Source organism: Phaseolus vulgaris, chromosome 3 (genome assembly GCF_051622355.1).
Source record: "Phaseolus vulgaris cultivar YP4 chromosome 3, ASM5162235v1, whole genome shotgun sequence".
Taxonomy (NCBI): Eukaryota; Viridiplantae; Streptophyta; class Magnoliopsida; order Fabales; family Fabaceae; genus Phaseolus; species Phaseolus vulgaris.
The window spans coordinates 42,642,382-42,669,456 of NC_143500.1; the positions used below are offsets into that span (position 1 = coordinate 42,642,382).

General features: G+C 30.2%; 2 protein-coding genes across 2 annotated transcripts; one reads left to right on the forward strand and one right to left on the reverse strand.

Moving 5' to 3' along the window:
• The first annotated feature begins 2,531 nt into the window (after positions 1-2,531).
• LOC137807757 (galactoside 2-alpha-L-fucosyltransferase) lies at positions 2,532-4,619 on the forward strand. The gene is made up of 2 exons (XM_068608539.2): positions 2,532-2,953; positions 3,061-4,619. Exons 1-2 carry the CDS (start codon positions 2,749-2,751, stop codon positions 4,515-4,517), a joined length of 1,662 nt encoding a protein of 553 aa, XP_068464640.2. The 5' UTR covers positions 2,532-2,748; the 3' UTR covers positions 4,518-4,619.
• A 6,625-nt stretch (positions 4,620-11,244) lies between these two features.
• On the reverse strand, positions 11,245-13,005 carry NAC100 (NAC domain containing protein 100). Its single transcript, XM_068608540.1, has 3 exons — positions 12,593-13,005; positions 12,235-12,512; positions 11,245-12,136 (listed from the first exon to the last, which is right to left on the reverse strand). Exons 1-3 carry the CDS (start codon positions 12,777-12,779, stop codon positions 11,531-11,533), a joined length of 1,071 nt encoding a protein of 356 aa, XP_068464641.1. The 5' UTR covers positions 12,780-13,005; the 3' UTR covers positions 11,245-11,530.
• Positions 13,006-27,075: the final 14,070 nt, after the last annotated feature.

Here is a 27,075-nt window from a genome sequence, read left to right on the forward strand (position 1 = left end):
TCAGTACATAAATTTAAGAAAATAAGAATTAAAGTTTAAGATATTTGCTTGTAACTTTATGAAAATGAAACTCCTAATGAGGAGAATTATCAACAACACTAATATTACTTTTATTTAATTAATGGTTTGTTTTGACTTTTTTTAATATTGACTAGAGAAAACATTAACTAGGTGTTTTTTTTTTGTTAATTTCAGTTTCAACTAACAGAGAAGTCACACAAAAAATCTCTAAGTCATAAAAATAATTCTGATGTTAGGCTAATATAATCGTGCTAAACATAAATAAATTAAAAAAACCTTGACTGTCAATGAATGAAAAACTTTGAAGGTTAGATAAAAAAGTTTTGACAAAAATCGACAAAAACAAACATAAACTAAGATTGAGTAAAAAAGATAATCAATATTCACATTCTTGAATTATTAAAAATTGTTCAAATATTTAAATAATTTATCTCATCAAATAATTGAAATACTTTATTAAAAAAAAAGTTGAAATCCAATAAATTAAGAAGCTTAAGGAGGTTGTACATCAATAGACATTTTGCTATCTAGCACCATTTACAATTTTATTTCCCTAACTAGCACCCTTTTGTTTTTATTTTCCTATCTAACACTCTTTTATTTTTTATTTCCCTATCTAGCACCATTTTAAAAAATAAATAAATAAATAATAATTTTTTTTTTGATAATTTTAATTTTTAATATATTAAAAAATAAGTATTTTTAATGTTTAAAATAGTTAGAAATATAATTAATGAATAAAGAAATGAGTTTTTACAAAATAAAAATAAAAAGTAATAAATTAAAAATGTTTAGTTTAATTTTTTTTTAAGAATGAAAAAAATAAAAAATTAAACTCTACAACAACATAAAAGTTGAATCTATAAACATAAATTAATATTTATTTTTATTATTATTGATGATGTAATCATGTTAATTTCAAGTAAAAAATACAGGACATAAAAAACCAAATTCAATTAGTATTAATTAATAGTGGACACACAAATAATATTGAAGTGTCTATCTATCCTGTACCGGTAGACACCGGACGAACGCACGTGACCGACCGACTGAGTGCAAAATAAATGTAAGGGCGATTATATTAGCCTAACATTTATCAGAATTATTTTTATGACTTAGAGATTTTTTGTGTGACTTCTCTGTCAAAATTAATTTATTATTTATTTATTTATTTTTGAAATGGTGTTAGATAGAAAAATAAAAAATAAAAGGGCGTTAAATAGGGAAATAAAAACAAAAATGTGCTAGATAGAAAAATAAAAACAAAAAAGTGCTAGATAGAAAAATAAAAGTGTAAATGGGGCTAGATAGGAAATTGAGCCACGTTACACTGATAATCTTAGTATTTATAATTTATATTCAAAGTTGAAAAACTATTTTAGTAGGTATTTTGTTGATCACACTGATAGTTTCTATACCAAAACCATAACAAATTGAAAAAAAATAAGACCCTATAAGAATAATAATCATGCGAAATTTCGTAAATCAACCAAGAAAATTTTCATAATCAAGCAATTTTTTATCAGATTTTAGACTCTGATTAAAGACCAAATCTGAATCTTTTTAATATTATTATTTCAGATATGGTAAAATCAATATAATACAAAATTTAGAAGATAAAAAAAGTAAAGAATATTACTATCAAGAGAACCAAATAACCTTAAAAAAATCTATCTATAAAGGAGAGATTCTGAAAAAAGAAAAATGAATGTTGTACCTTGAAAAGTCATTGTAAACAATATATACGAATAAACAGGGCTATCAACATGACATTACAGTGCATTTTTACGAGGTTTGGTTAATTTTTATTGAATTATTTGCGGGAATAAATTTTTTATTCAATTAGTTGCACGAATTATTTATTTAATTCTTCCAAACCGACTTTTTTTTAATACGTAAAGGAAGGTTGTTACTAATTAGTTAAATAAGAGGTATTTTTGTGTGGCTTCTTTGAGATATTTAATCCATAATTTATTCATTCACTGCTCAACAAGCACTAATCACCATTGTTAATGTTCTTTGAGAGTTATCTTCTTTCTGCCGCGAACTCGCATTCATAATAACATAAAACAGGTTTCACAGAATTTACTAATTTCGAGGAACTCAAGATTCTGTCTATTTAGCAAGACATGAGATACTTGAGAGTTCCTAGAAGAGAAGCCAAAAGACAAGACAAAGCTCAAAATGAAATTATCCAAAAAAGAGGGAGAAGCCCACAGCAAAATGTTAAATTATTAAAATTTTGAAATAAATTCATTTTTAATCTTTTAATTTAAAAGTATTTTAGTATTTAAATTTTAAAAAATCTCAATGATTAATATAATAATTAATTATTTTTATTCTTATATAAATTGTATAATTTATTATTTGAACAGTATGTAGGTGTAGAAAGTAGGTAAAACCGAAAAATTAATAAATGTGACATCATTTTTTATGTTTTTGTTTGAATTTTAAAATGAAAATCCGCGTAGGTTGCCATGAATGAATGCAGTTTACCAGTGGCACCGACAGTCGATTTACGTGATTTCATCCAATTTTGAGAAACACTAAGATTATTATTATCCTAATTTTGAGAGAAGTACAACGTTATTAAACCATTGTAACCAAAAAAATTAATGTCTCTCGCATCATGATCTGCTGCGTCTAAACCAAATCACTCTCTCTGCTCCAACACCCACTCACTCCCACTCAGTGCATTCATTCACTGTTGTACCACCAATTTTTGTGATGAAGAAGTTCTCATTCTCACACTCCGATTTGGACTCTAAATGTGCCTTCAGTCTCTCTCTCATGCGTTTGATGGCTTTTTTCGTCGCTTCTTTCGTCCTCTGCTCTGTTGTTTTCTCACTCTCTGTTGTTCTTCGAGACCCTCCCTCAGATGCCGCCCTTCGCGAATCCTCATCACTCAACCCTCTTTTTCAAATCACTCAAGGTACCTTTTTCATTTATTTGCTGAAGGGGTAACTACTTTCACCTTTTTATCCCACCCCATTCCTGAAGTTGTAACATTTCCTTTCTTCCTCCTCTTATGACTTGTAGATTTGAACAATGATACCTCTGATTCTGTTGAGTTGCTTCAAGATAAACTGCGCGGTGGCCTTCTAGTTGATGGATTTGATGAAAGTTCTTGTCTCAGCAGGTACCAATCAGCCATGTATCATCTCAGAGGGCTGTCAGGAAATCCTTCTTCTTACCTCATTTCTAGGTTAAGAAAATATGAAGCTCAACACAAACAGTGTGGACCTTACACTGAATTCTATAACAAAACAGTGGAACAACTTAGGTCTGGTAAATTTACAGAGTCCTCTCCTTGTAAATATGTTGTATGGATTTCATTTAGTGGGTTAGGGAATAGGATATTGACCCTAGCTTCTGCATTTCTCTATGCTCTTCTCACAAACCGTGTTCTGCTGGTTGACCCTGGAGTGGATATGGTTGATCTTTTTTGTGAGCCATTTCCAGATGCTTCCTGGTTTCTCCCTGCTGATTTTCCTCTTACTGCTCAGTTTAATAATTTCAGTCAGAATTCTGATCAATGTCATGGGAAAATGCTGAAAAATAAATCGGTTGTAAATTCCAATGTTCCTTCTTTTGTCTACCTTCACATAGTCCATGATTATGATGATCATGATAAGCTTTTCTTTTGTGATGAAGAGCAACATTTTCTCCAGGAAGTGCCTTGGTTAGTGATGAAAACAGATAATTACTTCGTCCCATCTCTATTCTTGATGCCATCATTTGAGCAGGAACTGAATGATCTCTTCCCAAATAAGGAAACAGTTTTCCATTTCTTGGGTAGGTATCTGTTCCACCCCACTAACAGTGTGTGGGGACTTGTTACCAGGTACTATCAAGCTTATTTAGCTAAAGTCGATGAAAGAGTAGGGATACAAATTAGAGTGTTTGACACAGAACCTGGTCCATTTGAACATGTATTGGATCAGATCTTAGCTTGTACTTTGAAGCAGAAACTTTTGCCTGATGTTAACCATCAGCAGGATGCAATCAATTCATCAGGAATTCCCAAGTCAAAAGCGGTATTAATGGCATCCTTAAGCTCTGGCTATTTTGAAAAGGTAAGAGACATGTATTGGGAATATCCTACAGTGACAGGAGAAGTGGTTGGTGTTTACCAGCCGAGCCATGAAGGATATCAGCAAACACAGAAGCAGACGCACAACCAAAAAGCTTGGGCAGAAATGTATCTCTTAAGCTTAACTGATGTGTTGGTCACAAGCTCTTGGTCTACTTTTGGCTATGTGGCTCAGGGGCTTGGAGGTTTAAAACCATGGATTCTGTACAAACCTGAGAATCGAACAGCCCCAGATCCCCCCTGTCGACGTGCCATGTCAATGGAGCCATGTTTCCATGCTCCTCCTTTCTATGACTGCAAGGCCAAGAGAGGAACTGACACAGGTGAACTTGTTCCATATGTGAGGCATTGTGAGGATATGAGCTGGGGCCTTAAGCTTGTAGACAGTGATAGTTATCGCTAGTTATGGCCAGATACAAATACAATGTATGCTATTATGAAAACCCAGTTATGATGTGTTCCAAAAATTTTGTTGTAAAATAGAATGAGTTATTTCTTTTAGACATGTATCTATTGTTCACTCCGAGAATCATGGTATTAGCTTTACTATTTTAGGGCTATTGAATGCGTAGAAATGACTTTTTATCTTTTAATTTTGTCTAAATCGATAAATATTAGTTATTAATGTCTTAAGTTTTGTTAATAAGAGAATTCGAATTCATCAGATATTCTTGGTTCCATCTACTTTTATTCATTAAGTTAAACTTACATTCATTTATTTGTGACTTCAAATTATATTATTCTTTTATAAGGCACAAGAGCTTCAAATTTTCAATCACTGATATTCCGGTGGTTGTGACCTCAGTTACAGGGAAAAAGAATGTTCCCTTACATAAAGTCACAATGGAGTTCATTTCATCAATCATTCTTGGCGGAACTATCACATAGCCATTTTCATTCTATTCTAATAACTGCTAAACATGTCTATTTCTTGAATATTCTTTCAGAAAGTTAGTCTCAACTCGTGGACCTGATACGTATAATAATGTATGACAAACAAACTACAAAGTGATACAAGAAAGTCCCATCTCATCTCAAACGTATTCTATTGTTGTCTGTCTATTTTCCTATTCCAAATGCAATAAAACCATTCATGATTTAGGCATATTATCTTTTATTCCCTACAATCTCATAAGTATCAGAGAAGCAACAACAATATATACATCTGGTAAACATTACCTGTAAATTATGAATCACATTCTCGATGGGAAAGAATGGGGAAGGAAGCATCATCCAAGCATCTGACCACATAATTAATTAAGTGTCTAATAAATACTTTGAAAATCAACTTCTTTCTTCTTATGCAGAGATCAGTTCTTTATACAGATATCTCTCTTTTCTTCCCAATATGGAAATGAAAACTATGCTCAGTTTAGCAATTAATTTGAATGAACAGTTTCTTGTTTCACCTCTCTTATAAACAATAGTGAAACGATTGCCTTCACATTGTACAGTGATACTAACATTGTATAAATATTTATGAAATGTGCCATAATACAAATTAATAATCCCAGCCCCACCAAGATTAAGGAGTGCATTAAATCAATAACAAAGAATGAAGAACAAACAGCTACAAAAGAAACCACCTTCTGGGTCCGATCTTCAATGATGATCCAGCAGGTTCTTGTAAAAAAAGTGTCACAGTTCTTTAGTCCATGCGAAAAATATTACTTAATTGCTTAAGATTCGACTTGTCTAATGTTGTTGGATAGTGTTGATTTCTTGGGCTTGAATATAATAAGCCCAACGTTTGATCTGACAAGAAATCCTTGAAAACGGGCCATTTAGAAAGTGTTGATTGTAATGTTGATGTTGTTAACAATTTCTATTAACAAAAAAAAGGTTAGGAAGATATGATTTTGGTGTGAATTGATAGTGGATGGGAGAAGTTAGTGGAAGTAAAGATAGCAGAATGGGAGAGTAATGGAGAAAAAAATGAAGAGAAAAGGTCGCTATCAGGGAAGAATATATCTTAATCTCAAGTGTTTACAAAAAGGTTGAGAAAACACAAAGTTAGGAGGCACATCTCCATCCTATCAAATTCGAATCATTTCTAATCCAAGTCAAAGAGATCAAAAGTAAAGCTTTTGGAAATTGCCAATAAAGTAAGCAACTGTGTATATTTTCACGCCTCTTTTCTTATTGCATTCCAATTAATCCACGCTTTTTTAGTTTTTGGTAAAAAGAGGGGATTATCAACGTATTTAACACACGGAAATTAAATATCATATTATCCACATATTCCAATGCTTCTTCACAAAAATCTAATCACTCATTAAAACTACTTTCCTATTTCTTTACACATCTCTCACCAATCAAAACAACATCCATGGCTGTAGCCTCTTTTCATATTTGGCAAATTACTATTTGCTCCACTTTTTCAATTTTTCCATCAAATTTTTCTTAAAAACACTACAGTAGATGTCATTTTAATTTTTATCCCCCACAATTACAATTCCATACATACCATATATACACATCATATTTGACTTGTAATTCATTATCATAATAAATTATTAAAAGTACTTGTTTTAATTTGAAGGAGGTGATGGTAAGTAATGATAAAAAATTACATTTTTTTTTTTGCAAACTTTGAAGCACCACCTTCTAAATCAGCCTTGGCACATGGACACTTTGAGGATATAGAAATGATATTGATATGATGTGGATGGAACCAATTCCCTAAGAGTTGACCCTAATAGTTTAGTGGGCAAGTGTAATGAAGGTGAAATATTTGGCCTTATTTTAGAGGACTAACAAGAAATGTAAGCATATGAAATTTTACCAAAAGAAATTTGTGGCATATGCGTTTAGAAGTTTTGTAATGAATAATGACACCAAAAGAGTCCACCTATGAGGCACCATTCCCTTCCGAAACAAAACTCCAATTTGGCTTTGAATTGAAGCCCCAATTGGATTTCCCCAAGGTGTGGTTGTAACTTATATGATATTTTCCAAAGTTCAAATGATCTCTCTTCACCCTTTCACATAAGGTAACCCCACTTTTCCTGAAACCCAATTACATGGCTCCATATTGCCATTGACATGATGAGGTGCATGGGCTTGGATGAATGCGTATCAATTTGTTGAATGAGATCTCTTTTACTATTAGTTTCATTTATGCATAAAGGGAATGTACTAACTAACCATATAATTTCTTATTCTAGGAAAATGACCATTTGTTCGAAATGTCTCACTCCTACACCACACTGCAATCATTTTGTGTGGTTACTAGGCCAAGGAAATAAGGCTAACATTGACCTTTCACTCTCTTCTGCTTTGGATTAAGCTTCATTATATATACTTTTTACAAATAAAATCTCCATGGATATCTCTATTTTGTGTTCATTGTTTGCATCTTTTATTTTTATAATGTTTCCACTTACTTCATTTGGATACCACGTTGGAAGTATATCAATAATAAAACTCCATTAAGTGGCCTCAAGGGTGTGAAATAATTGACATTATCTAATCATAGTAAGAATCAACATTGTGGTTAGCAAACATGATAGTGACACGTGACAACATGATCCCATACACGTAGTTTCCCATGGCCCTTTATTCTTGGAATTCTTTCATTTCTTTTTCAATTACTCGTTTGCTTTATTCACTTTTTTTATGTATAGATAAAGGAGGAATGCTTATTTTATTAGTTTGCGAGATCCATAAAGATAACTACTAAAAAATAAGGTTGTGTGAAAAATTATTTATTTTAAATATTATGTTATCTCTGTCATGGTAAGCTAATTTGTTCATTTTCAAGTGAAGATGTTTAGATATTAATAATGGTGGCTTGTGAATATTTGTTCATGGGATTGTGAGAAAAAATAGAAGAATTCTTATAGAACAATGATTGAAGGCTGAGTGGGTCGTGAAGACCAGAATCACACACAATAATGGAAATCAATTTTTGCCTTTTGGACTTTGGCAGGGCACTGCCACACGGAAGTAAGTTTTGTGCACTCTAAATATTATATTACAATAATTTTCAATATGTTAAAATATAGTATGTAAATGGCATTATATTTGACCTAAATTATGATAAAATCTCAAACATAAAAAATTATTACTTCAAGTGCTTATAAAAAATTCAAACAGACTGCTTTCATGACATTTTGGTAAGAGACAACTGTCACATTCTCGTGGGTTTTATAATTCCACTTAAGAGAATACCTTAAGATAAACTTATCTTAGAACAACATTTTTGTTATCAAAATTGTATTATTGTTAAAAATATAATTGAAGTGTTCAACATATCATACAATTCATTCTCCTTTTCTTCTTTATTCATGATAAAATTCAAATTACTCTTAATTCATATACATAATTTAAATTTATTTAAAATGATATTTGTAAAATAATTTGTGTAACAACATATTTTATTTATATATTATATATAATTTATTACATGTCATAATAACAAAAGGAAATAAAAAACACAACAAATAATATTGCGTAAAGTATTACAAAGTTTATTTTATGATTTTTAACAAGAAAAAAATTATTTATAAATTTAAATTAGTTATACATAAAAAGAAATAGTTAATATTTTTTTTAAAGTGATAATTAAAAAAATCTTCAAAAGAAAGTTTATATCTTAACCTAATTATCTCTTAAAGAATATGTTTGACTAAATTTATTTTTCAACTTTTCTAAAAAAAGTAAGATAAATCATGTGAAATATTAGTATTTGTTGATTTTTGACTGTAGATATAAAATGTTATAGATAATAGAGAAATATGTAAAAGAAGAAAAAAATGTGATGGGTAGGGAAGATGGCAGCACTTAGGTTTGGACAGTTAAAAAGGCCTAACTTTGTCCTTAGTCTGACATCAGACGGTGTGGGACACACTCCCATTCCCAATTCTCGTTAGGGTAAGTCAGGTACCTCAGCTACTGCATTCCTTACACAATCTTCGATGCCACAACAAATTTTCATGTTTTCAACCTTACCATTTTTTTCACTTATTTTGTGTCACCATGCAGTGGCTGAACGAAAAATATATTTATTCTTAAAATTTTACTCATGTTGAAAGGACAAATTTTAGTTTTAACAACCTAATAATAATTTAATTTTCTAATTTTGAAACCTGGAATGCCCTAGGGCACAGGATGATGATGATGATAAGGTAGTTGGTGTTTCTAAACTTATACCAAATTGCACCAATCAAAGGATAGAGCCAGAAAAGTAATAACAGCTCCTGCAAAGTTAATTTTTTATTTCAATCTCATTCCTACAGTGAAATATACTAAATAAAATTAAACAGGTGATAGGGCAATGTAGAAGGGAGGGTAAAATTTTTGAGAAAGGATAAGGGTGTTGGAGTGGTGTGGTGTGGTTATATGATGAAGAAAATGAAATATTAACAGTGAATATCTTTTTTAACGTATTTATTTGGCATCAAAGTGAGTGAGAGAAAAATGATAAAAAGACAAATTGGTAGTGAGTGAGTGTTTTGATGGAGTTAAGGATGAAGACGTGCAGGACTCAAATTGATGGAGTTTTGAGGGGATTTGTCATGTGACATAAATGTAAACACCACATGGTACAAAAGAGATAAGTATATTGTATTTTTGGACAAAATAAGAAAAAGAAGATCAATGCTCTCATGTCATGCCATTACAGCTTAAAAACGGAATTCATATCATAATGGAACAATAAATTATCACAACCCTTCCTCATTAACTAACATTATTTCACCATTTTCAAAGTAGTTAAACTATCTTTTTATTTCAATAAAACCATTTAAGTTTATTAATTTTAAATGAAATATATAAATTATCATCAAATCAAAATATATTTTAACAAAGATATTAGTCAATGATATTTTTTTTTATCAATCATGATTCAGCTACTCTTTGCTAACATTTTCAAAGACTTATTTATTTATTTATTTTTATAAAAAAAATTGATTGACATTATCAAAATTATTTTTAACTAATATCGATTATAACTATTTTGACCGATATTAGATGGAATTATTTTTTCAACATTACTGATTAAAGTTTTTTTTGTCGACTTTTTAATTAATATAAGTTTAAAAACTTTTTCAACTGAGTGAAAAGTATTATAGTTAAGATTGGTGAAAGTTTCCCGTCGCGTTAGAATTTTTTTTCTTGAACAATTTTTTATAAAAGCATAGTAACATTGATGTCACTTACAAAAATCTTAATAAAACCAACAAATAACATGGATAGATGACAACAATAGAAATAACTTTGATTAACATTGTAAAAAAAATAGTTTCATCCACATTGATCTAAAAAACTTGACTAATGTCAACCAAAAAAGAATTCTACAAGAAAAATAACTATAAGAATGTAGCTTAGTGGGATGGAATTTGATTGAAAAGCACAAGAACAAGAAACAAAATATATCAGATTAAAAGTGCTAGTATATTATTAGCCCATATGCCATTTTCTTTTTAACTTCGATTTTTTTTTATTGTACGCCATGCCATTGGTCATGTATAGATTTTGTTACGTGTCATACTCAACACTGATATGTTGGAGGTTGCACTGGCACAAATAATTTGTTCTGAACTCACTTAAACAAACTAAACCCATCGTATTTACATTATGAGACGCTTTCCTAGTAAATAAAATTAATTTTTGAGAAACTGTTTGAATATTGTTGTCATCCTTCTTATTAACAATACGAAAAACATGGGAAAGATTGGTGTGAATTCTGAACACCAGCACTAAAGTGATGTGCTAAGATGTTTTAGGTAAAACGTTTGAATTTTTGCATTTGACAATGAATGATGGAGTGTTGTCATTAACACACACGCACGTAAACAGAAAGAGAAAGGGAAGAGAAGTTCAGAGGAGAGAGTCATGATTTGCACAGTGAGGTTGGGAGTAGGTAAATGCAGATAAGTTTGTTAACATTTGTCTATGTCAAAGTATGCTGGTGCACGTGTGTCCAAATAGAGAGATAGAGAATTCAGGATTTTCTTTGGTAACCGTACCACCCCACATTTTAAAACTAAAATATGCTATTCAATTCAAACATTAACCGAATCAAGCTCTTGGTCTTGGTCTTGGTCTCAGTATTAGCTGGACTATACTGATCCAAACCAGAAAGGCAAGATCAACAAGATACGCTACACAATCATTATGTTCAGATCTTAATCCAACAGTCTCATACTATTATGATTTTCAATCCAAGCTCAAACAAAATAATCATGTTCATGCTAATGCAAATGCTAATACCAGCCACAACCCTTTAGTGTCTAAAGACAAAACCAGCCTAATTACACTTTAACATATGTTTCAATACATGTTTTTCGATAAAATCTATACAGAGAGACAATAGCATCAACCCCATCCGAAGCTCTTCTTGTTCCTATTCCTTTAAGCTCAAAAGTGGGGTTAATGTCACTTTTCATTGTAATAGGTCCTTTATTTAATAACTTAGTAATTCCACAAACCATCAAGATCCAATGGAGCAACAGAAACAGAAACAGAAACAGATGGATGATTGTGATTGTCAAAGTGCCTCCTACCCATATCAAAATTTGAAGAGGTTTCAGGGTTGATATCAGTAGTAAGACCCGTTTCCTGTGAAACACTGATCATGTCCCTCTCTGACTTGTAATCATTACCATTGTTTTCACACATGGCTCTCAGAATGGTGTGGTCCTGCAGAGTGTAAACAGAACCGGGAAATGTCAAATTAGGCACAGCTTGAACAGCTTGAGTGGAGTAGAACGAGGCAGAAGGTGGCATTCTGGGAAGAAAGTCCAAGGGATTTGAAGAAACCCCATAAATAGAGTTGTTGAGGGAATCAAAGACCCCTTCTTGGTTTCTTTGAACATCAATTGGATTGGAGAAGCAGGGCACGTAAGCCGATTCATTCAGCGGTTTAGTGTTGCCAATAGAAGGTGAAGAATCCGAAAGGGGTGGCAGAGCAGATGAACCCAATTCATTGGCAAAAGAGTCCAACCTCATTATCCCCGAAATATGAGTTTTCTTCCCCGCAGAACTTTTCTGAAACACCCTGCAGATCACCCACTCGTTCTGCCACAGAACAACCATCACAATCATAAAGAAACCATAACAAATCGAAAGAGAACAATCAAAAGAATAATAATAAAAAAAGAATAACAGTAGAATACCTTTGCAGTTTTGGGGAGGTTGTGAACAGAGAATTTCCCCTCGAGTCTGTACTCGTGCATGACCCAGTTGCTTTTCTCTCCTTTGGGTGCTCGACCTCGGTAGAAAACGAGAGTCTTTTTCATTCCGACCAAAGATTTTCCTCTGAAAATCTCTTTGTCTTTCCCCGTGGCTTTCCAGTAACCGGCTTCAGTGGCCCTGTTGGTTCTCAAGCCAGTGGGGTATTTTCTGTCTCTGACACAGAAAAAGTACCACTCCTTCTCTCCCATTTTGGCTTTCCCTACAGAAGGTCCAAGTTTGAATTTGAAAGAAAAGAGCAGAATAGATAAAAGCGAAGTAGATTGGATTGTTTAGACTCACATGGCAAATCCCAAGGCTCAGACTTGTTGAGGTCGACTTCTCCAATGGCCCTAGCGCAGAAGTTGGTGTCAATGACCTTCTTGTAGAGGTAATGGGTTATAAGCTCTTCATCAGTGGGGTGGAAGCGAAATCCCGGAGGCAAATCCATGTGATGGTCTTCCTTAGAAAGCAGCGAAAGCTTTTCCATGTGAAGAAAAAGAAAGGAAGTTGATGGGATTCAGAAGAGAAAGGGAAGGTGGAGAAGTTGAAGATGGAGATATGAATGAGAGGGGAAAGGAAAGATAGGAAAACAAGGTCATAAATACTGCTGTTTGGGGGAGGGAGGAAGAAACGTGGAATGTAAGGTAACCTCCTTTGGTTGTTTATAGCCTAAGCCCACTTCTCTCTTCCAACTTTTCTCACATAACAAATTCTTCTCACTCATCACCCTCCTTCCTTAAATTCCATGCATCATCATGCTAAGGTAGTTACTAGTTACCTACTTTTTCTTATCTTTACTCTCTCTACTTTATCTACATCTCCACTGCATATTCACCAAACACTCAAATCTCACTGCCTCATCAGACTCAAACCATCTTCAATTTTCTTCTCATAATTAAATGCTTTTCATAAACTACAAAACTCTACTTTTTTTTTAATTCTAAATTTAATTACAGAACTACACTTATGTAATGCACATAAATGTTCTTCTAAATTCAATACTATATTAATATCATCAATATATTTTAACTTTTAATTCAATGATCATCACCCTCAAATTTTTCATTAAATGCGAATGTATATATATTACTGAAATTTTAATTATAGAATAACAACACAACCAACATTTTTATTTTGTTATAAATCGTTAAAGGGGCCAAAAAGAATTCACAGACACAAGAGGAAAGAACGATTGGAATGAGCCAGAGTAGATGATGTATGTTTTTCCACCAAGAACTTGAGACTTTCTCACAGTTCTTTTAAAAAAAAGATTCTGTAATTTTTTTTGAAAAAAAAAGAAAAAACTCGTTTTGTATACATACATATATATAAAATATAATAAAAAGAAGAGTATTTGTGAAGCTATAATATTCCCAGCTGTATTAATGCAATCAATAATAGATCATACCAGCTCGTTCTGCATATTCCTTTTGAAAATCAGTAACATCACTTTTTTGTAATGAAATTACAAATATGGTCTTCAAGATTTATTGGGAACAAACAATAAACAATAAGATAAATAGTTTCCGAGGTAGACATGATTTTTAAGAATTAAAAAAAGAAATCCATAATTAAGAAGCCACTTTTTGTTTAAGTTGAATCTTATGTTATGCGTACAATGTTGAACTTGAAAAATTAGTAATACACAACCTTAAATTAAGAGACATATAAACTGTGGGAAAGACAAACGAAAAAGCTGTACTTGAATCTTGGATCAACAACAAACTAGTGTCGTTATAACGCCGTCTTTGGCCAAATCAGAAACAATCATATATATATTACATGGAACTCACACAACTCCACCAAACCTTATTCTTTTCGAATTCATTGTATGATGCTTATAATAATATTGTATTTTATTCATTGTTAAGTTTAATGTAAATTTCAATTTTCATAATCTATCATACATGATTAATGAAGAATAAATACTTGGTAATTTTAAGTGTTATTATCAACAATTATGTGTTGAAAAAGTATCAATGTAACTTTTCTATTAAATAATAACACTATCAACATTAATTATATTATTAGAATGTCTTGAAGTAGTATATAAAAAATAGTATTACATAAAAAATAAAATTTTAATTAGAATGTCTTGAAGTCTATATGTAACTAGAATGTCGTGTAAGATAACATTGTTTATTTTTACAATCATTATTTAAATTAATATTAATTTAATGTAATATTTACATTAACAGTGCATGAAAACCAAACTTTATATATGAAAATAAAATGTTAATGAAAGAGTGTATTTGCGTTAGGGTTGAGATTTGTTTCATTAGCAGAAAGAATAAGAATAGAATAAATTAAAATATTTCATAATTACGAGTGTGCTTGTTTTACAAAATAAAAATATATTTTTGTAAATGTAAATTTAGAAATGTAATATTTTCATTTTTCATTTTTGTTACAAGCTTTGGAAAATTATTTTTCAATTTTAGGAGAGCGGGCATAACATGATTTATTTTACTTCTATTCCCGAAATGATGGGTGAGAAAATTATATTATAAAATTATTTTCTAATTCACATTATTTTTATTGTAATTCTTATTAATTATCTTTTACTAAATAAATTTAATAATTCAAACTTACATTTTAATATGCCAGTTTAGGGCTTTTAGAACACATGAAGAACAAACCAAAGTGTATTGTTTGTCATTGGAAAAGGTGTTATTTCCGCAATGAATTAATGTGCAAATGTTTTAAGAAAAAAAAAATAGAGAGAAAGTGATGAAAGTAAAAGGTAATATATAATGAAAGAAAGAAGAATATATAAAAAGGGTTAAATAAGATATTTTTTGTCTATGTAATTTCACGGAAAAATAGTTTTTTTTTATATCTAACTCAAATATATTAAAATGAGTATTTGATAATAATTAAAAAGAACATTTTAATTACTAATATATTTTGACGATGATTTAAATTTAAACGTATTTCTATACTAACAAATATTTTATGATCATATCGCAATATACTTAATAGAAATGAGTCGAAGTAACTTGTAATCGTATATATACAATGAATGTTAGGATGTGAGATATTATTGACTTGGGTGGTTGCAAAATGATGGACATATTTGTTGGTCTTTCATAAGCAAATTTGTCTAATATGTGAGGCAAATATATGCATAACCACTTTAACAACTTTTCATATTACAAAATTACCATTTTATTTTCTTGATTACATTTTAACAATGTGAAAGTCAGGTAACATGGGATGAATTATGTAGGAGATTTTATTAGTTCATAAAAAAAATGTAAAATGTATTAAAAAAAATAGCTTGTTAAAATGATACCGTTTAAATAGAAATCAATATTAGAGATACAAAATAATTAGTTATTATATTAATTAAATTATATATTATTTTACAGACTAAAAAATTATTGGTATCTAAAATATTTTATAAATTTATAAACTATCTAATTAGTTACCAATAACTCATTAAATAGAAACTAATTTATAAATTTTATTAATAATGAAAATAACAGTAGATACAAATAATTTTTTTAGTCTCCAAAATAGTATCTAATTTATTCAATATAGTGATTAATTATTATTTTTATTTTTAAAATTAGTTTCTATCTAATAATTTTTTAAAATTAAGTATGGTTTGAACTATCTTATATAATTTGTAATCCTTGCGAATGATAGGTGACACAAGATAAGTTAGCTTACTAACCTATATAACTCACGCTACACCACACACATGCATAAATTCCTTTCTCATTAAACTATACATATAGATTCCTTCCTCCTTCTCCTCGCGAGTTCATTTCTTTCTATCTTTAAGCATGACTCTTTTTTTCTTCTCCTATTCATATATGACAACTTTTCAAAGGTTTCACTTTTGTTATGAATTTTGGATTAGCAATTTAAGGTGAGAACCCTAAGAAGATTCTTACTGGACACGAACTTAACCAATTGGTTAAGTGTGAAGGTTCACTTCAAAAGGGCAAAGAGAAAAGGACAAATAATTATAAGGTGAAGATGATGCAATGGGGCAGAAATTAAGATAACAAGACAAAGAGAACCAACTATTAAAAGATAAACATGAATGTATATAGAGGAAGGGAATGGAAGGCACAAAAAGAAAATAAAAAGAGGAAGGGGAATGGAAGAGAGCTTAGAGCTCTCATTTTTATATCTGGTTCTTCCTCTGCTAATGCTCTCTCGAGGTTAATCAATCTGTTCCAACCTCAGGTCTGTTGGACAGCATCACTAGGATCAATCACCACATCCGATGTATTGTTCGCTTTGAAGATCGGTGCTCCGTCACAGTTTTGTCCTGAAAAAGCGTCTCGGGGGTTGAGAGAGGAGAGAGTATATAAACTGTCCTTGATCTTGACTCCTGAACGATGTGAGACTATATTGGCATACCGGAACACAATCAAATGGATTTTGATTTTTTTTTAGAGCAAATGGATGAGCTACAATATTAAAAGAATGATTTTCAACATTTTTATTTCTTTCTTTAATGACAAGAAATTTATTGAATATGCCAATTAATATAGGTGTGTCTCTCTCAATATTTAACATTAGTTCTCAGATTCTTAAATGCGAAAGATATTTTATTTACTTCTGGTAGGAGCACAAGTTATTTTAGAGTAATTCAATTAATTTAATTGAGACTGTTTTATTATAATATTTTTAATTGATTATCATAATTCAAAATGTATGTAGAAGTGAAATAGGAGAGTTCTTCTACGATCCCAGTCAATGTTAATCAAAGATAATAATGATTAATTTAAATTTTGTTGTGTTATTTGATAATTTTTTGAGATTTTGTTAAGAATTCATGTTATGTAATGTGTGTTATTTAAATATTAAGTGTGAAAAATATATTAATGCATGTTGTGTTATTTAATTATTGTGTATTTTCTTAGGTTTAAAGACATTTTTTAAAGAAGTGCAGACCAGCTAGTAAAAATAAATACAAGATGGATAATAAAAGTGTTTGCAAGTTTTACATTAACCATTTGTCTTGACTCATTTATGATTGTCCATATATACATATGGGATAAAAATAAAATTAACCAATCCAGATTATCATCCCAATCAAAATAAAACAGAACTATATCTCACAAAAACTACTCACACTATGAAATTTTTAATTTTTTTTATAAAATAAAATATTTATTAGGCTATGTTTAGCAAAAAAAAACCGCTAGCTTAAAATCTAGTATAAATATGAAAAATTAACTAGTAACTAAGTAGTTGTTAGTTCAAAACAAACTTTTTTAAATTACAAGTGGTTAATAAAATTATCAATTCAAATATATAAAATTAGACATATTTATATAATGCTTTTATATAAATTTTAAGTTTATTATATTGATAAAGCGTATTTTAATTATATTTCTATTTTTTTATTTTTAATTAACTTCAAACCTTTATAATCTTTAATTTATACATAAGTTTTCTAATACATTTATTTTGCTTATTGTCGTTTTATAATTTTTCATATGTTGTATTTATTATCATTGATATAGTTATGAAATAGTAAAATAAATATTTTAAAGGATTAATTACATATTTTGTTACTAAAAAATTATATTCATGCAAATTTTATTATTGAATTTTAAATTTTGTAAAATTTATTGTATGAATTTTAAAAGTATACAAATTTTATATTTTCATTTTGAGATGTACACAGCCCCTTTCCCGTACAAAGACACATTAATTAGGTTTATTGTACTGATCATACTAATATTCTAAAGAGTGAAGGACATAACAAGATAGTAAAAGAAAAAACAATTGAAAATAAAAAATGTCAAATTTATATTTAAGACTTAGTGATAATATATAACTTAAAGTAATACTACAAAACTATCACAAAAGTCTGAACAATAGAGTTTTATGATTCCACAATAACTCAATCACTAAATGTCAACATTTTAGTTATTAAATATCATAAAATTAGTTTGTGATTCAATGATGTTTACCACTTTGTCACTAATTAACTATAAGAATAAATATTAAATTGAAAAAAATGATGATTATACAAAAGAACATATTTCAGTTGAAAAATTATAATTTGACAAGGTTTAGCCACCATGTTTATTTATTATTAAAACAGTCGTTGATTTATTACACGCTACTAAAAACTTGTCTATTGTAAAGCAACCAAGATTAATATTATTTTTTTTTTAAATAAAAGCTTTCATGTTAGGTATCACTATGCCACTTAAGATCTCAGCTAGACTAACACCTCAAGTAACAACAATCATTTACCATCACATGAAAAAAAAATATTATTAAACAAAAGAAAAAAGAAAAGAAAAAAAAATACAAAAATACGGGGGGACTAGACCAAAACCCATATGTTAACAAAAACGATACATAGGTAGACTATACCTATTCATAAAGAATTCTAAGAACAGACAAGGTGGAAGCCTATTATACCAAAGAAAAGGTTCTCTATGAAAAAATCATAAATTAGCCAACTTATCAGCACACGCATTTCCTTCACGAAAAATATGAGTAACTGTAAACCTAATTTTCCCACAGTAATTAAGACAAGCATTCCATCGATTACGAAGCATCCAAGGAACATTTGTCCTAACAGTAAACGCAGCACAAACCAAAGCAGAATCACATTCCAGCCAGACATTAGTAAGCCCCATCTTTTGAGCTTCCTCCATAGCATGCATAACCCCATAAAACTCAGCAACCAGAGCAGTCTGAACTTCAAGAAACGCAGAAAAAGCTCCAATAAATTCCCCCATACTCCCACGAAAAATACCTCCGCAAGTAGCAAGACCAGGATATCCCCTAGCAGCCCCATCAGTGTTAATTTTTACCCAGCCTGGTGAAAGAAACTCCCATCTAACAGGAAGAGGACGTAGAACTTTACCAGTACGAGTGTTAATACCAAAAAACTTTAGCACATTGAAATCAAACATATCATTCTTCATTCAAGCTTTAGACGAATTACCCACTAGACAAGTTAAGTCTTTAATAACCAAAATAGCCCTAGAAACCTCAATCTTATCCTGAAAACGAGCATAATTCCTCATACGCCATATCATCCAAATAGAAAAAGTTATCACAGCTAGCTTAATTAATTTAACCAACGGACTACCATCACTCTTAATAAAAGAAAGAAGATCATCCTTATTAGAGAAATGATAAGTAGGAAAAATGTGTTGAACCCAACTCCAAATACGCAAAGCATTAGCACATTCAAAAAATAAATGTTGAATAGATTCCTCGTGCTTTTCACAAAGCGTACACATAGAACAAATATGCAAACCTTTATTTTGAATATGCTGATCTGTAGGAAGCCGCCCATGAAAAACTTTCCAAAGGACAAGAGTTTTGGAAGGCGGAATATATGAAGACCAAATAAATTTACCCCAACCACAAGAAACCCCTGGATCCAAGAAAAAAGTCCTAGCTGATTTAAGAGTGAAACGACCAGACTCATCTAGAATCCAATTAGGAATATCCTGTACCGCCCTAACCATGATATGACTAAAAAGATGAGGCATCTGCTGTAAAGACAATGGAATACTCCAATCACTACCTGTCCAAAACTGAGAGACTGTATCCGGAATACTAGCACCATCAGATAATCCTGCAATATTTGCTAAAGAAGAAGTAGCACACCATTTATCATTCCAAAAATTAATAAGAGAACCTGTACCAACAGTCCAAGAAGTATAATCAAGTATAGTAGAATAAAACTGCTTAATTCCAGGCCAAAGAGATGACGATCTATAAACCATTTGAAACTCATATTTTGATTTAAGGACCCTAGCTTTCAAGAGCAGAGACCAAGGCTTGTTGCTATAAGCAAAGTTCCAAGCAAGCTTAAGAAGATAAGCATTATTTTCATGGTGAAGGTTAATAATTTTCAAACCTCCATTCTCAAGGGGAGAACAAATCGTATCCCATTTAACAGTAGCTATACCTTTTTTCAGAATATCACCAGTCCAGATAAAATTTCGACACCACTGTTCAACTTGCTTAAGAAGAAAAACAGGCCATTTATACAAATTAAAACTATAAGCTAGAAGACCCGTAATCACCGTATTGACCAACTGAACTCGACCCATCATGCTAAGAGATTTACCTTTCCAAGAAGCTAGCTTCAATTTGACTTTATCAGCCAAAGGTTGAAGAAAACGACCCCTTGGAGCACCAACAAAGATAGGCACTCCTAAATAAGTGAAAGGCAAACAACCATGACTACAAGAAAGAATACGCTGAATTTTGGTGACAAATCTTGTAGAATTATCCATGGTGAAAAAACTACTCTTAGAATTATTAACATATTGACCAGAGAAATCACCATATGTTTTTAGAAAATTTCTCAAATTTCTAAGAGACTTAGTATCCGCCCTACAGAAAATAAAAATGTCATCCGCATATAAAATATGAGAGGGAGTGAGAAAACCTTGTGGACTAGCCATATGTAGAATCTTCTTATCATTCACAAACTTTGAGAGACCTCTACTAAGAACTTCCTCTGCAAGACAAAAAAGTATAGGAGACAAAGGATCACCTTGTCTAACACCTCTACTACAAGGAAAATAACCCACCAAACTACCATTTATTCTGATAGAAAGCATAGCTGAACGGATAATAGTACTAATCCAACCGACAAACGAGGGGTGAAAACCAAAGCGTGACAAAACTGATAGTAAAAATTTCCAACTTAGAGTGTCAAAAGCTTTGTGAATATCAACTTTGTAAGCCACATTGCCTCCGTGAACCTTTTTAGAAAGCAAGTTAATAGCTTCAGAAGCAATACTAATACAATCTTGAATCTGTCTGCCCTGCACAAACCCATACTGATTAGGAGAAATAATTCTGGCAGCCACAAGAGCAAGCCGATCTGCCAAAATCTTGGAAATAATCTTAAATTTAAAATTAGCAACAGCAATCGGCCTGTAATCTTTAATAGATTCAGCACCCTGAATCTTAGGAATAAGAGATACCACATTACTGTTCATTCCAGGGAGAACCCAGTTTTGTTTAAAAAACTGTTGGACTGCATTACAAACATCTGTCCCAATAATATCCCAACAAGAATGATAAAAAACACCACCAAAGCCATCAGGACCTGGAGCACTATTACCATTAAGGTTAAAAACAGCATTCTTGATCTCCAAAAAATCAGGACATTTAAGCAACATCATATTCTCCTCAGAGGAAACCAGCTCAGGAATATAAGTACCAATAAAATCTTTCATATTGTTTGCATCCTGATCATGAGAAATAGACTCGGCATAAAGAGTTTTATAAAAGTCCAAAATATGTTCCTCAATGAGTGTAGGATCCTCAGTAACAACATTATCAATTCGTAGACGATGAATCCCACTAAAATTATTCCTCCTCTTGACCACAGCATGGAAAAAAGCAGTATTTCTATCCCCATCTTTAAACCAAAGCATTTTAGCCCTTTCTTTCCAAAACAAATATTGACAGTGAAGAGCCTGATCAAGCTCCTCTTTAGCGATCCTTTCTTGACAGAGAAGTCCATCAATATCAGACATACTAGCAGTCTCTAAATTTTGTTGAATACCAAGCAGAAGACCCTGTTTAAGAAGAACTGCATTGTGAACATTACCAAAAGAATTTTTATTCCAGTCACGTAGCTCAACTTTCAACCTTTTTAACTTATGATGTAAAATAAACATAGGACAACCAACAACCTTATTAGCCCAAGAATCATGAATAAGCTTCATACAGGAAGCGTCTTGAAGCCACATAGAAAAGAAACGAAAATTGCTAACCTTCTTCAAAGAATTACTAGCAAGACTAGTAAGAATAGGGGAATGATCAGAACAATTTTTAACAAGAACCTGATAAGTACAAGAATCCCATTCATCCAAACACACTTCGTTACATAACGCCCTATCCAATTTTCTATGAATTCTATGGAGCCCTCTCCTTCCATTACACCAAGTATAGCAAGTACCGGTAAAAGGCATACAAGAAAGATCATTAGTATTAATCCAATCAAGGAATTCATTGCAAGAAACTTGATTAGGAGCCACCCCTCCTTTACAGTCATCGACTGAGAGCACAACATTAAAATCACCCATAATACACCAAGACCCTATGAAGGAACTAAGATCCCTCCACAAAACCCGTCTAGCCACGTATGTGGTAGCACCATAAACACCTGCAAAACTAAAACATTTATCATGCAAATGACAAGTTACAGAAATAAATTGTTCATTTACCAAGAAATTTCGAACCAAATTAGGAACCGACAAACACCAAAGCTTAGCAGCTTTATTAACAATAGGAGACGTAGCCACCAAATGCATATTAACAGATTTGAAAATGACTTCAAAAACATCAGTGTACGGCACCATAGGTTCAGCAAGAAAAACCAGAAGAGGTTTGTGTAGTTTGAGTAAACTAATCAACATCTCCACAGTTTTGTGGTTTTCCAATCCTCTAACATTCCAGAAAAATGAAGAGACTTTCATAATATTATTTAATTACTAAGTTTAGTTACTAATCTAAAACCATAGTCAACATTCATACCTTACCCACATTGCAAGTAAAAAAGAACAAGGTATATGAGTGTTTGAATTTTCTAAATAATATAGTTAAGAGTGGATTTAAAATGAAGAAAATGATATTTAATTCAAAAAAATGAATATAAGATAAGATCATTAAGTGCATATAATTTGTTTTATTTATAAGTTATAAGTTTGTGTTTGAGGTGGTGAAGTGGGTGATGTTTCTCCTGTTCCGACATGAGGAAATGAAATAGAGGAGGACGTGGAAGAATGGGAATGGTCCAAAATGATGATTATATATATGTTATGAAGTTAGGCAAATGTCATTCAAATGTGATAGATGATTGTGTTACCTGCTTCTTCTTTCAAACCATTCAACTAATTATTTGACTCTTTCATTCCACTGCCTAACTTTTTTAGCTTTTATGTATGGGGTTATTCATTCACAGAATCACCAATTTCAATATATAAATTGCTATAACATTTATTTTAACACCTCACAACTATGTTTCTCCTTTATTAAAATAAATTCTTCTAATTTTTTAGGTTGTTCAATTGTTATAAGACTAATTTTGGAATATTTATATTAAAAAGTTGATTTTAAACTTAAATTAATCTTATAAAATTAGTTAATAAGATAAAGTTTGTATATATTTTTTTCTCTTTTTTAATAATATTATTTTCATACGATGGTAAATGATTCTTGTTATTTGAGGTGTCAGTCTAGTTGAGATGTCAAGTTGCATAGTGATGCCTAACATAAAAAAATTTTATAAAAAAAAAACTAATGTGCAATTCTATTGATTAAATATATAACTAATACTATTTTAATATTCTCATTCACATAAATTACTTAATTAAGTCATTGAATATGTTTCATTATTTTAGCTAAAAAATTGTTTGGCTATTAAACGATAGGTGAAAGTAACAAGATTTGACTGGTGTAATGGTTAAAATTTCTTTGATCATTTAAGGACTTAAGTCCCAGCTGTTACAGTTTGTTTCTAACATTTAGTGTTAATAGTCTCCCATATTTTTGTATTTTCTTTATTTATTTTTTAGGAATATTTTTTTCATGTGATGACATATGATTATTGTTAATTGAGTTGTGCCTAGTTGAGATATCAAATTGCAATAGTAATGCCTAATATGAAAATATTTTTATATAAAAAAAAATCAGTGAAAGTTTTACCATTGAAAAAATAAATAAGTATCAATTGTATTTTAATAAAATTAAAATTTTTTCTTAGGTCTAAAAATATATAGACAGAAGCCTAGGACACACTTGTGGTTCAAATTAAGGGGTTGTAGTTAGTTATTAAGTGGTTTGTATTCATAAAAGAAAGCCAACATAGCCACCTAATTAGCCATAAGATGTGTCGAGACTTACCTGTTAATAGCTGTATTAAGATAGCATTAGATACAATGCAAATTGGGATGCCCAAAAACCTTTAAAATTCTGTGTAAAGAAGATATTTGCACAAGATTACTCTAATTAATTAAATGTATGAAATTGTGATATTTTGAAAATGTTTATTTATTAAATAATGAAATATTATTCGGAAGAGATGAACAAATTGTGAAAAGTATTTTTAGCTTGAAAGTTAGGTAACTTAAATGTTTCTAATTACATCGTAAAAATAAGAAATTATCCCTTCTCAATTAAACCCATCATTAATGTTAAGTTGAATAATAATAATAAATTATTATTTAGTTCAAGAACAATCTAAATCCTTATAAACATTTGAATGAGAGTAAAGAAAGTAGAAAACTATATTTATTAATAGAAAAGTAATGTTATATATATTATTCATCATTAGCATAAAGTAGTGATAGGGTCTTAATAGTTAGTTTGTCTTTTGCTTCATTTTAGAAGTGGAAAAATTAACCAAAAAATAATGTGAGAAGATTCAACACTTGCTCTATCTATAAAAAAGAAGGAAAGCAAAAAGCTATCAACTTTTCTACTTATTGCTTTGTTTTTTTTCGTAATTTTACTTTATATGTGTCAATGGAAATGCCACAATTTACATTAGACGTGTGAGTTTGGTTTGATTCAAAATAAGTGATTTAGAGATACTAGTTTCAGATGATTTATGGATTTTTCACTCACGTGATACTCATAAATAAATTACATAAATACAAAATCATTTTAAAAATTTATCCAAAGATAATTTTGACTTTTCAAAAAAATCACTTAACAAAGTTTTCACTTTTATCAAATTAATTAATTATATATAAATATACAAAAAAAAAATCCCTCGTTTCTACTTTTTTTTATTCACTGATACACATAACATTGTTTTCTACTTTATTTTTTTTTCTTCAATTTGTTTTGCTCCTTATTTTCCTTAATCACGTCTAAACATAAGCTAAAAGACGGGAAAAGTGAAAACCTATAAATAAGATCGTACAAACCTCAGTATCCACGACTTGATTTTTTTTATTAAATATTATTTTAATGAAACAAAAAATGAGACGCACTTCGATTTATTTTAATTTATTCTAAATTTAAATAAAATTAAACTAATATTTCAATTTTATTTGGATCAAGTTTTGTTAGTATAAAATTATTAAACATTTTGTATAATAAAAAGATATATGATTAAAACAAACTTGTTGTGATGTTTTAGCGAATATAATTTCAATATAATTATAACATAATCAAAGAGTAAAACAAATTTTCAAAGGTTTTTCATATTTGTCTATATTTCTTAGTTGCAAATTAAATCAAAAGATATATTATTACAGTTAAATGGAATTATTAGTTTGATTTCATTTTTTAAATTAAAAATTGAACCAATCAATTGAAAAAAAAATCTAAATTTTTTTGATGAATATTTTGTTACTTTTTTGAATTGGTTCAATTTTAAACCCTTAATTATGAGAATACTTAACAATTTTTTATATTCTAAAACAATATTTTTTTTCTAAAGCAATTTTATTTATAAGTTATCTTTTCAACAACACCCTTACATATCCATTTATGCAAATATAATGAAGTTATAAAATTATTATTCTATAAATGCAAATATAATGAAGTTATAAAATTATTATTCTATAAGTGTAATTCTTCTTTCTCCCAAATATCTCTCTATTACTTTTTTTTTTTTTAAGATTTCGTCTACATACCTCATCTATTTCAAAATTTTATCACTCCTTGCATTAGTTGAGGAGTCAATAATAATTTTTATCCAATTATGTTTTCAAACCATATAAGTTTTTATTTACTCTAACGATCTTTTGTTATCTGATCTTCACTATGTTTTTATCATCAATTTTGATGGGACCAATTGAGAAAAATGATAATCTCAACTTGTTCTACCACATACTAAAAATCTATTATGTTTGGATAACTTGCTCTAGGTCCCTATAACCTACTAGTTTTGGAAATTTCATTGAAAACAAACAATCAGGTAAGGGAAGCCACTTGTATGTTGATTAAACTGGTTTTAAATACAACTTGAAAAAAAAAAATAGATTTGAGTTGTTGAGAATGTTAGATTTCTGGTACAAGTTGGGGTTTTAGTTTGCAAAATCTGTTAAATTCGCTTAGTGCAAGTCTAAGCGCATTAAGGTGCAAATGTTGGGTATTTTTGGCCCCAAAGTCGTTCAACGCTTTTCCCCTATACTTAAGCAGATTTTACATGTAGATTTAGGGGAGATCTTGATCTCAAATCTGGTAAGCCTTTCCCTATGCTAAGTGGATCTGATTTGTAGTTTTGGGGTGCTCCCGGCCTCAAATGCACTTAGCAAAATTTTCCCACGCTTAGCGGAATTGAATTGCAATTTTTACATGTTCTCTGTCTCAAATTCGCTCAATGCAAATTCAATGCGCCAAGCAAAATTTCCCTGGACTTAATCTGAGCTTTTTTGGCTCAAGCCATCTTAACAAGATTTGTCATTTTGCTCAAGTACATTTTTATTTTTTTTACATGAGTAATAAAAGTGAATTGAACCTTTGAAAATTTTATTAATTTTAAAAATTGTAATTAATTACAACTTTCTTTTGTTAATACTTGTAATTGAAATGAAACCCAATAATTGTGATTGAAAATAGATCCATGTGTAGTAGATATGATTGAAATGAAATTGAATTATTATGATTGATATTTGAATTTTTGTATGATTATGTTTGAGTGAGAAGAAAACTAAATTAACTATGAATTCTTTTAATTATATTTTTTATGTTAAAACTTTATTTCGATTTTATTTTTTCTTTTGTAAATAGATGTATTAATATATGTATTGTGTGAATTATAAAGTTTATATAAGATGTGATGTTATTTTTTCGGTGTTACA

What these genes read in the sequence shown, in the direction of transcription:
- LOC137807757 (XM_068608539.2), top strand. Translation starts at nt 2,749, where the DNA reads ATGAAGAAGTTCTCATTCTCACACTCCGATTTGGACTCTAAATGTGCC. An exon ending in TCTTTTTCAAATCACTCAAG is followed by an intron (nt 2,954 to 3,060) that starts GTACCTTTTTCA and finishes TATGACTTGTAG; the next exon opens with ATTTGAACAATGATACCTCT.
- NAC100 (XM_068608540.1), bottom strand. Translation starts at nt 12,779, where the DNA reads ATGGAAAAGCTTTCGCTGCTTTCTAAGGAAGACCATCACATGGATTTG. An exon ending in TGAGCCTTGGGATTTGCCAT is followed by an intron (nt 12,513 to 12,592) that starts GTGAGTCTAAAC and finishes GACCTTCTGTAG; the next exon opens with GGAAAGCCAAAATGGGAGAG. An exon ending in ACCTCCCCAAAACTGCAAAG is followed by an intron (nt 12,137 to 12,234) that starts GTATTCTACTGT and finishes GTTCTGTGGCAG; the next exon opens with AACGAGTGGGTGATCTGCAG.